The sequence below is a fragment of the Dreissena polymorpha genome, unplaced genomic scaffold, assembly GCF_020536995.1.
Source record: "Dreissena polymorpha isolate Duluth1 unplaced genomic scaffold, UMN_Dpol_1.0 chrUn030, whole genome shotgun sequence".
NCBI lineage: Eukaryota > Metazoa > Mollusca > Bivalvia > Myida > Dreissenidae > Dreissena > Dreissena polymorpha.
Window position 1 is genome coordinate 219,622 of NW_026273344.1, and position 12,012 is coordinate 231,633.

General features: G+C 36.5%; 1 protein-coding gene across 1 annotated transcript; it reads left to right on the top strand.

Annotated features, from left to right (window-relative positions):
- Positions 1-80: 80 nt before the first annotated feature.
- LOC127863721 (protein lifeguard 1-like) lies at positions 81-11,167 on the top strand. The gene is made up of 12 exons (XM_052403358.1): positions 81-321; positions 3,457-3,565; positions 3,935-4,128; positions 5,007-5,071; positions 5,865-5,918; positions 6,413-6,466; positions 6,652-6,691; positions 7,052-7,089; positions 7,563-7,650; positions 8,454-8,558; positions 9,090-9,137; positions 9,932-11,167. Exons 2-12 carry the CDS (start codon positions 3,499-3,501, stop codon positions 10,076-10,078), a joined length of 900 nt encoding a protein of 299 aa, XP_052259318.1. The 5' UTR covers positions 81-321; positions 3,457-3,498; the 3' UTR covers positions 10,079-11,167.
- Positions 11,168-12,012: the final 845 nt, after the last annotated feature.

The following is a 12,012-nucleotide window of genomic DNA, read 5'->3' on the forward strand; positions in this document are numbered from 1 at the left end:
ATCTCTGCGGTATAATAAAATCGACAATATCGCTGTAGAGTTGTCGTTCCATGTTCTCTTATACACGTTACTATAATATACCCGTCGCGCAAGAGGTTGTTAAGTCGAGAGATTAATAAACATTTAGACCTGACTATAGCACAAAGTTAACAAAGAGATCGATTTCCAATATAGGTTTCACAATAAGTAGTTGACTTCCTGGATTATTTTGAAATACCTCAAAAAATCATTTAACGTTATATATATCTTAAACGGAATATGTTTAAAAATGATATTATTATGATTTTATCAACCATTGGGATAAATATTGGCCATTCACCGGTAAGTGTAGTGCCACATATATCTAACAATTATTTATTACCGGCGTGGTATTATACCAAAGTATTTGAATGGCGATCGATCAGTTTAAATTCGGTTCAAACAAGTCATCGATCTATGTATACATTAAGCTTCTATCGTTTCAATGAGTTTTCGAAGTTATACATTATCAACTACAAGTTTAGTTATGTTAGTAAAAGCCACACTTCATATCGATTGTATAATTAATAGTAATGCAGTTATATGAACAAACGTAGATAAATATCTTTATCATTTTGACACAAATAAAATTGACAAAATTAAACGTAGTGCATGCTCATTTTACAGAAAATCCTTAGCGGAAGTCAATTAAAATCTGTTTTGAATAAAGAAAGTTAAAATAAAAAATCAGAAACTTTTTTAATTTTTGAATGAAGACACGACCTAAAGCGTATACCTCTTATATGAAATCAATTCTTAGTCAAAGGCGACCTTTATCTCATACCTCTGATGTGATATTAAATGCTAGTCAAAGGCGACGTCTAGCTCATACCTTTTATGTGATTCCCATTCTCAGTCAAGGCGACCTCTAGCTCATACTTCTGATGTGATACCCATTGTGAGTAAAAGGCGACCTCTATTTCATACCTTTAATGTGATACCCATTCTCAGCCAATGCGACCTATAACTCATACCTCTTACGTGATACCCATTCTCAGTCAAGACGACCTCCAGCTCATACTTCTGATGTGATACCCATTCTCAGTCAAGGCGACCTATAACTCATACCTCTAATGTGATACCCATTCTCAGCCAATGCGACCTATAGCTCATACTTCTGATGTGATACCCATTCTCAGTCAAGGCGACCTTTATCTCATACCTCTAATGTGATACCCATTCTCAGTCAATGTGACCTCTAGCTCATACCTCTGATGTGATACCCATTCTCAGTCAAGGCGACCTCTAGCTCATACTTCTAATGTGATATCCATTCTCATTCAAGGCGACCTCTAGCTCATACCTCTTATGTGATACCCAATCTCAGTCAAGGCGACCTCTAGCTCATACTTCTGATGTGATACCCATTCTCAGTCAAGGCAACCTCTAGCTCATACCTCTGATGTGATACTCATTCTCAGTCAATGCGACCTATAGCTCATACCTCTTATGTGATACCCATTCTCAGTCAAGGCGACCTCTAGATCTTACATCTTATGTGATACCTATTCTGATTCAAATGAAAGTTCTATATATTTTGATACATATGCTTGGTCATGGATCATGTTTTCTGTCCATTTATACAATTGATTTATGTGTTAGTTGAAACGCTCAAATATTTCACTTGCCATATGACGGGTAAATAGAATCAGCAGGAGTGCTATTTTGTTTCTTTTTTAACATAGCAAAAAAATAGCCAATAGCGCGATCTTTGACAAAGTACATTACCATACAGCAAGGTTATTCCTTCCAAAACAAAGCGTAAGATGCCATTCTATTTTATATTTATCTTATATCGTTATACAATCAGGTGTAGTGATATGCATTCATTTTGAAATATATTGTGCGTAAACCAGTTAACACAGTTAATTAACCAGGTAAATCAGGTTATGTAAATATTTAAATAAAGGTGTTTATCGAAAGTTCATACTTCTAATAGATTCGCTGTGACGATAGTCTTGTTTTCTGTACATTAATGCATAATTTGGTGGATATATTATTAATTCCTCTGGTATACGTAGTAGTGATTTTGAAGTTTATACCCTGCACCTGTTTAGTGTGTACGTTCAGGCCAGCTCTATGGTTCAAATGGTATGTTCGATATATGATCAGTGTCATGCGAAAATGGACCTTATGTCAGATTCGGTCAGCGCATCTAGGACCAGTCTAATTATGAGCTACCTTGTCGGCCATAAAGTCACGCTAGGTCTCGTAATCTCATTAGATGACAGGGTAGCTCCTGACAAGAAGGCTTTATGAATTCTTTATGGCAAGCGAAATGCACATTAATTCCTTAAACCACGGTTTAACAGTTAACTATATAGTTAAGAGACTTTGAACCCGGGTTCAAAGTGCCGTTTGCACATTATTTCCTTAAACTCGGGTTCAAGACTTTGAACCGCGGTTCAAAGTGTGTCTAAAAATAGATACAAATCTGCTATCTGAGACAACCAATCAGCGGAGCTTAAACCACAATTAGAAGATAAATGCCGCGACTTCATTGGTCATCTCTTAACTATAGGGTTAAGAGACTTTGAACTGCGGTTCAAAGTCTTAAACTGCGGTTAAGAGGCGCGGTATGCACATTAATTATTTAACAGTTAAGAAACATTGAACCCGAGTTCAAAGTGCCGTTTGCACATTAATTCCTCTCTTAACTATAGGGTTAAGAGACTTTGAACTGCGGATCAAAGTCTTAAACTGCGGTTCAAACTCTTAAACTGGAGTTAAGACGCGCGAAATGCACATTAATTATTTAACAGTTAACTATAGGGTTAAGCGACTTTGAACCCGAGTTCAAAGTGCCGTTTGCACATTTATTCCTCAAACCCGAGTTCAAGAGTTTGAACCGCGGTTCAAAGTGTGTCTAAAGATAGATACAAATCTCTTATCTACATAATTCAGAGGCAACCAATCAGCGGAGCTTAAACCACAATTAGAAGGCAAATTTCACGATTTCATTGGTCGTTTCTTAACTACATGTATAAAGTTAAGAGACTTTGAACCGCGGTTCAAAGTATTGAACCCGGGTTTACGGAATTAATGTGCAAATGGCACTTTGAACCCGGGTTCAAAGTCTCTTAACTATATAGTTAACTGTTAAACCGTGGTTTAAGGAATTAATGTGCATTTCGCTTGCCATAAATTCTCGAATGTGCGTACATGTAACGTATATTGGGCTTTATGTGAATGATCTATACCATCGTAGTAACCGTCTCTAGTTGTTGTGTTTGTAAATCTTCAGTTTGAAAAACTGACCATGTCCATGTTTATTGAAGTAGTATGCATTTAATAGTTATTCGATATCAAGGAAAAGAAAAAAATATATTAAGGATCAGTGTTAAGTCTATTTTAAATTACTTACTTTGTTGAATACGTTCGAACTTATAATGACATGGATTTGTATATGTTTTGTAACTCGTTTTAATCCTTTTGCAGCTACAAAACCGCTACCAGTTTTCCTAACCCAGCACAGAAAGAATGTTTAACGCTTCGGATGGATCCAAGCCCGAGCCCCCTCAGTATAACTCCCTGTACCCGCCCGAGGGTAAGTGCATAGAGATGTGCCATACTGTTATCTACCCACATTATCTAAGGACGACTAACGTCTGCTTTTACTTTAAAATAGGCTCGATTTGCCATTTTCGGCTTAGGTACTGCTGAAATTATTTCTTTTTAAATACCCAAGAGTATGGCCGAGTACTAGTTAGTATAGTTTTTATCCGTTGCCCGGGTTCTTTTAATTGCATCTGAGCTACAAAGACAAATTGAGCTTAAACAGATATATTTTTTATTTAAATTCTAAAACTGACCATATATTTACGGAAAATTAATGTGACGTTAATCTAATTCTGTTGAAAAGGCCATGAACGGAAACAGCTGAAAATTTCAAATGAGTATCATTGTTACATTGCAGGTAAAGTTTCGTCGTCTATCAGCGATCCCGCGTATCCACCTCCGCCGTCATATCCGCCACCCACATCGCCGCTTCCGGTTCCGGCACCTCAATCGCCCGTCTTCGGACTGGGAAACAACCGAGTCGATGTCGAAGAACAGTTCAATACAAACAGCTTCTCTGACGCTGCTGTCCGTAGAGGATTTATACGCAGGGTGAGTAGACATTCGGGTATATTTTACATGTAAAAATATCCATGCAAACGTGAGGTCAACATGTTTATAGTAATCCGCTGTCAGCATCAAAAGTCAATACAGCAGGTTAAATAAAGTAATTGAATTAAAGTAAAATCTGCGCTAACATGTAGCATATGTATATAAAGCCAAGTTAGTCTCAAAATGAATGCTGTCGGTGGGGCTGACCGGTTAGCGCAGTGGTTGGTACACGTGCTTCTAACCTGGGGGACCTAGGTTCAATATCAATATCCATTTTTGAAAATAGCAATTTTGTGTCTTGCGAGAATTGCTTTTTATTTAATAGGGCAATAATGTGACCTGCGAATATGGGTGTAAAAAATTTCCTGCGAATGTATCCTTTTATAAAAGTAACATTAAACGGCAATTCGCATTTATGGTATTTATCGTCTCATGCATTAGCTAGACTACTTGATTGTGCAGCTGAAGTTTCACATTCTTTATATTCATATGATATCAATACGCTCATTATTATTATTAAAAGAAATCTTCATTTAATGTCTTGACAACTTCTTATTTTTATACTCATCATGATAAATCCGTCTGTGTGTGTTTGTGTGTTATTATGACCAATGTTATTAAATGGTTTCTTTAACAATTCAATTAAACCATTTATATCTAGCGTCTATAAAAAAGGCCTTGGCAAACAGCGTAGACCCAGATGAGACCTCATCAGGGTATGCGCTGTTTGCTTAAAGGAATTTCTGCAAGAAATATTCTAAATATAGAAATAAATATACTAGACATCCCTAATTATGGAAATAAATTAATCCAATTTAGAAGGATGGGAGAGTCCACTAGGCATCAATGGGTTAAACGCAAATGTTGCAATATTGCAGGTGTATCTGTTGCTGTTTGCAATGCTCATGTTCACGTTTGCCATAGTCATGGTCTTTACACTAGTGTAAGTATATAACTTTGGAAACAATTACTGTTTCCGCAAAGTGAACTGTAATATTTAGATATTATGTATCATATTTTATGGCGTTATTAGATATAGTGTGCTTGGTTTGAATCACCTTTTATATGCTTATAAATGCTGTTATAGTTGTTTAAGCCGAATGATTGGTAACACATCTTACAAAACTGAAGTGCGTATGATCTTATTTTCCCTACAATAAAATTTTGAAACAAGCATTTTCTTTTAGCAATAAACATGTTGGTAACAATTCTGGAAAGCTGAAATTTTGTCGTGAAGTATAAATTAAAAGTGTTCTTACACTGACATTTCTCTCATCAAAATCATGTAAACCGCTGTCACTCAGTCAGGTCAGGAGCTAACCTGTCCGCTATAAAGTCACGTAATATTTCAAGTCTCATCAGCGGTTAGCATAGCACCTGGCCAGACTATGCGATTGCTTAGGATGGTTCGGAGCTACGTTGACCGCATTTGGCGTATCATTTATGGCATAAATTGAGCCGCGTTCTGAGAAAACTGGGCTTAATTCATGTGCGCAAAGTGTCGTCCCTGATTAGCCTGCGCAGTCCGCACAGGCTAATCAGGGACGACACTTTCCGCTTTTATGGTATTTTTAGTTTCAAGGAAGACCCTCCTTACTGAAAATCATGTTTAGGCGGAAAGTGTCGTCCCTGATTAGCCTGTGCGGACTGCACAGGCTAATCTTGGATGACACTTTACGCACATGCATTAAGCCCAGTTTTCCCAGAACAAGACGCAATTGTACTTGATATTGCAGGCAGCCGATATCGACGTTTGTTCGAAAGAATCCAGCGTTTTTCTATTCGTCTTTGTAAGTAAAACGACAACATTATTGTTGTGAATGCTTTTACTGAAATCATTGTTAAAAATAGAATACCATTTTAGATCATTTTACGCTGCAAATAAATTATGAACATGCTAGTTAATTTATGTTATACAAGCTTTAACCCATTTATGCCTAGCGTCCAGAAAAAAAGGCATTGGCAAACAGCGTAGACCCAGATGGGACGCTGCATGATGCGGCGCCTCATCAGGGTCTACGCTGTTTGCTTAAAGGAATTTCTGTAAGAAATATTCTAAATATAGAATAAATATACTTGACACCCCTAATTTTGGAAATAATTTGTTCCAATTAAGAAAGATGGGAGAGTCCACTAGGCATAAATGGGTTAATAGTAAGGATAACGAATGCAATTGAAGAATTATCCTTTGCCGAAGATAAAATCAGATTCTTTTAAAAATTCTGAACTACAGATAATCAGTTGTTCAATGTTTGATTCCATCGCTTCTCTGTTTGCATTTCAGTGGAGTGCTCTTCCTCGTGTTTCTTCTCATCTTTTTCATTAAAGACACTTACAGGTATCGTTATTATTGATGTAACTAAACAGCTTTCATTATTATTACCGGTTTTGTTTTAATTTCTTATACTATTCCTTAGCTGTCTGTAAAAGATAAACATAAAGTGAAATAAATAATAAACAATTCCTCACCCGTTCTTGTTGCTTTAATCATACAAATATACACGCAGATTATTATGTTTACAGGCGGAAGCACCCTTGGAACCTCGTACTCCTAGGTGTTTTTGTAAGTACATGTATACATTTTACATGTTATTTTCAGCGCCTTAAATTCCTTTGTCAAACAAAATATCAAATGGGCTCCATAATGAACGAAACAATTTACATGCCAGTTGAAAATGGAAAGCGGTTAATACTGGTCTTTAATTGTTTGTTCTGTTTGCATCACTATTAAAAGACTTTTGACATTGGACGAATAGTGAGTGACATGATGATAACTATCCGCCAAGCAAACCGTGAAATTTGTTGGAAGCGTTTGGTGCGGCATGCGGCAAATCGCGAAGAACTCGCCTGTCACAAATCCTAAGTCCATTCACATCCATTTCGTAAGATGAGACTAATGGAATGTGTATATCCCTAATTTCAGACCCTGGCGTTTACATACATGGCGGCCACACTAAGCAGGTGAGTTGAATGCATTTTGCTAAATCATCACGTTTCTTGATTTTGAAACGAATGCTGAGCGTGTTCAAGTTCGAAAATTTTACTATAAAGGAATGTTCACACACTGGTGAAGTGATTTTTTTTCTAAACATTCGTAGAAAATAAAACAAATACATTTAATGTGCACACGACCAAAATATCAATGTAAAAAGAACTCGTGTTTATATAAATAGCGGCTAAGTATCTGCAGGACCTAACTATTTTTTAAAATCTTCCCAAAGACTTCGCATGTTTCAATATATATTTTTCATCAAATAGATACAATTTACTAATAAATAAATAAGTAAATAGATATAATCCTAGTATCATAAATTAATACAAAACATTGATAAATAACCATAACTTAATGAATAAAATATGTTATATACAAATATAAATAAATAAATAATCATATATATGTGGTTCCATCAGTCTACATGCTAGATACGTTTCAGCTTCTTCACCACGGACAGCGTGATTGTTGCGGCCGCCATGACAGCTGCCATATGTCTGTCAATCACGCTGTTCTCTATCCAGACAAAGGTCAGTCAACAAGGAGTGGCTTTCAGCTACATTAAAAAACAGCATACATTAGAGCCTCGTTGTGGGAAAAACTGGGCCGAATGCATGTACGTTAAATATCGTTTAATGAAGTGTCTTCATGACGATAATCCAGTTTAGGCGGAAAGTGTCGTCCCTGATTAGCCTATGCAAATTGCACAGGCTGATCTGGGACGGCTCTTTACGCAATTGCAATTGCGAAGCGCCGAGATGGGGGAGGGTGGGGGAGTGGGTATTCCCCCTCTCACAATGGTGGAATGAGGGTTTCCCTCATAATTTTTGTAGACGTAGACGTCATTTGGTGGCATTTTACTTGTTTTTGTTAACAATATTTTGAAGATTTTTTTCTGTGGACTATATCTAAGTTTATGCAAATTCGGGAAGTGTGCATCAGTCCCAGTTTTTCAAAATTAGGTGTATTATAACGTATCATATTGAAGAAGTAAAGTGTCACATCGTTCCTCTTAGAAGTCATTCAGTAACAGCATGACCCAATATAATGGGACAATCTTAATATAAGAAGACTATTAAAAGCTGGCCAAAACCATCACGACTTCAAAGTTTTGGATTCTTTGAAAATATTAATACTCGGTCTCAAAATTGTAGGGCATGTTTATTTCAGATTCCTTATAAATTGTTAAAGTCCTCATATTGTATTCACCATATCTATTCGTTTACGACGTTCCTTCCGTTGATAGCAAACATAGTTCAGATCAATAGACGCTATGTCAAGACCAGTTCCTTTACTGAGTACCAAAGCTGACCAATACGTTTTCCTTTTACAGATTGACTTCACGTTGTGCAGCAGTCTCATATTTTGTGTCTGTCTTGTTCTTCTCTACTTCGCCATCGCCTGCTTGGTGTTGCGGTTCGGCATGGTGAACGGACGGGTAATGTACATGTGTATGAGCCTCGTTCTGGGAAAACTGGGCTTAATGCATGTGCGTAAAGTTTCGTCCCAGATAAGCGTGTGCAGTTCGCACATACTAATCAGGGAAGACACTTTAAGCCTAATCTGGATTTTCTTTATACGAAAAATACCATAAAAGCGGTAAGTGTCGTCCCTGAATAGCCTTTGCGAACTGCACGGGCTAATCTGGGAAAACTTTTTACGCACATGCATTAAGCCCGGTTTTCCCATAGCTCTTCTTATATAATATATATAATTATAAAGAGTACTTTTACTAGTGTACATGTATCGTGTTCGTTATTAAATCGTATTCACGGTTTAATGAAATGTTTGCAAACTTAATGTTTATTAAATGATTGTAAATATTTATTTGGAAAGGTGATTAGCGTATACAATGTACTTTATATTTATGATCATTACATAAATTATACAAATGATAAAGTGTTCATTGATATTAATAAGCGTGCATATATTATTGGCACATTTAACATGCGTTACTGGTTATTTCTAGGTACTGGACGCATTATATGGGGGAGCTTTTACCCTGGTCATGTCACTAGTAAGTGAATTATGTTAGAAAAGCCGTGGCCAGTTACAAACATGTTTTAAATCTCGTCAATAAGAATATCATAAATTAGTTTCGGGTCTATACATTACTGAATATGGAAAAAGTTATTTCCTGTTCTCCAATTTTTGGGGATAAATATATATGGGTTATGCATCACGAACTCCTTTCCTGAACTAAAACATAACATGTGTTCGATTTTTGTGTGTAATCTATATCCTTTTGATCGAACAATCCTTCGAACAAGGTTCTACTTATAAGTTGACTAATGTTCCTATAACCAAATATGAAGCTGTTAAACAATACGCAACGATATTATATCTGCATGTGATAATGCGGGGACAACGCATAACAACATGGCCTTAAAATCATTTAAATGTGAACCATAGTGTTCACAGTGACAGTTGATATCAGGTAAAACAAATAGATGATTCGTTTTACGTATTTAAATAATTAAGAAATGCTTGCTCTTTTTTTAATATGCATCTGGAACGTTTGCTAAACAATTTAAAGGCCAGTTAAGGTTGCAATATGTGAAATTCAGATCCAAATGAAATTTATTTTAAAAGCACCACTATTTTACAAACATCCAAATTATTCGAGCATGCAATTTTTGTTTTACAATTCAGAGAAATATTTAACGGTTAACAATTAATTCGCACACAAACACTTGATCCAAAAATGAACGGCTGTTAGCTCAATTGTCCATTGGTTTTGACCAACCAGGCCCTAAAGCAAATAGGACAGTTGGAACCAGTAACGATCCTAGTTTTGTTCCTGTTATACAGGTGCTGGTGATTGACACTCAGCAGATAGTCGGCGGCAAGAGACTCGAGATGAACCCGGAGGAGTACGTGTTTGGGGCGCTCATTCTCTATATCGACGTCATATACATCTTCATCCTCCTTCTAGCAGCTTTCGGCAAGTCTGACTAAGCATCTGGGGTGACACCTTTACCACATGCATCAAGCCCAGTTTTCCCCAGAACGCGGCTCTGTGTGTGCCTCAAGCGTCTGCTCTCTACATTGATGTAATCTGTATCTTTCTTATACTTACTTGAAGCGTTCGCCATATCAACGTAGGACTTTTACGAACGCAAATAATGTATCTTCACCTTCGACGTCGTCTATATTTTTAAGAGTTCGGACAACGAACTTGTTTATGCAAAATTTTCCGTATTGTCGTCTACTACGAGTATGGTGCCCCCCTCACAGGTGGTCGTGGCGATTTTTTTGTCAAAACGCACATCAATATTACGGGGCAATTGTGCTGCGTTGTTTTCAACTGCGATTTGCTAAAATTGGAAACGCACCACGACTGCACCTTTCCCGCCGAGTTGCCATATGATGACTATGCAAACATCACATGATAACGAAATACCCGCGTTTGTTTTGAGATCTTGACAACGTGCAAGAGAGGTTGTATTATCTTATGATATGTGTGTATCCATTATGCAGTGTTATTGTAATTGTTATATATATTTATTAGAATTAAAACACGTGATTTGTATTGTAGAGTATAAACGTTAGTCGATAATTTTTAAAACCTGATATTATTACAAGTTCACAACTCACATAGTATACTTTAATAAATTATACAAGTGCTATTAACTTACACATGTAATTAAACAATAAATATTACTATATTGTAACATCAATTTCCTACTTACATCTTCGCCAAATATGTGTTTCTGTGATGGCTCCAAAATTCTTTAATAATTTACGTACTATTTGAATTGTCCAAGATTTGTCTGTTTCAAAAACAGAAGAAATTTTCATTTTTGGGTAACATCTACATGTTTGATCATATGAACCAGTATATAGCAACGAGTTAATACACATGACCTGCGTAGACAGGGGCTGACTTTGTTTAAGTGTGGTTAGATGGAACTGACTTACAAAATGGCGTCGTTTTCGTGATTTTTGACAAGGAGTAACGTGCACTTGCGCCCGGTAAGCCATTTTATATCTATAGTTGGTTTAAATGCGCCCTTTCGGCTCTACGGTGTTTGTGCTTCCGTCGGTTTTTTTGTTTCCAGATCGTAGACGTCGGAATAAAAGTTATTGAAGGAAACCCCTCGACAAATGTTTTGTTTACTTACGTGAAATTCGAATAATTTGATGTACGAATATCATTTTATCTTATAATATACATTATTTGCGCACGCATATTGTAAAATATCACAAAAAATATATTTACTTTAATTTCCCGACGCGGTTTAATCTCTAAAACTTGATAAATTGTTTAACCCCCTTTTTATGAACTGACTTTTTTAATGCATATTTTTGGACCGGACTTTCAAATGACAAACACAGCTCGTATCTATGTAATAAGGTTTTACACAAAATAAAAGTGATAGCAATACACAAATTGATCGCAAGTGTTAACAGAAATAAAATGGAAATCAAAATTCATGGCCTCCAACGTTTACTTGTAACTTTGATTTTTCACCCTGGAGCATTGGAGTTATACGCCACGCATAGAGTAATAACTATCCGAAGTAGCATAAAATCCTGCCAGGCACAAACAAGCTGAAGAGCGGAAATAAAAATGCATGAAATTTCAATTAACCTTTGAATTATGACAATGGCCTTTATTGAAGGAGCACAGTAGGTATACCAGACACAACTTAAAGTGATGGTGAATAACCACCCAAAGTAATACCTAGCTCAAGTCATAAAAGCGTTACAGAGGGGAACTTAATATGCATTACTTTAGACATTTAATTGTGCCCTATCTTTAAGGAGTATGGTAGGTGTACGCCACCCATCCTAAGGTCATCAGGTAAAATGGTCCAATGTCAGGAGTCCCTCCAACCATGCTAAGATTACTTTGCTGAAAAAAGCATGACATTTTACCTTGAATTGTG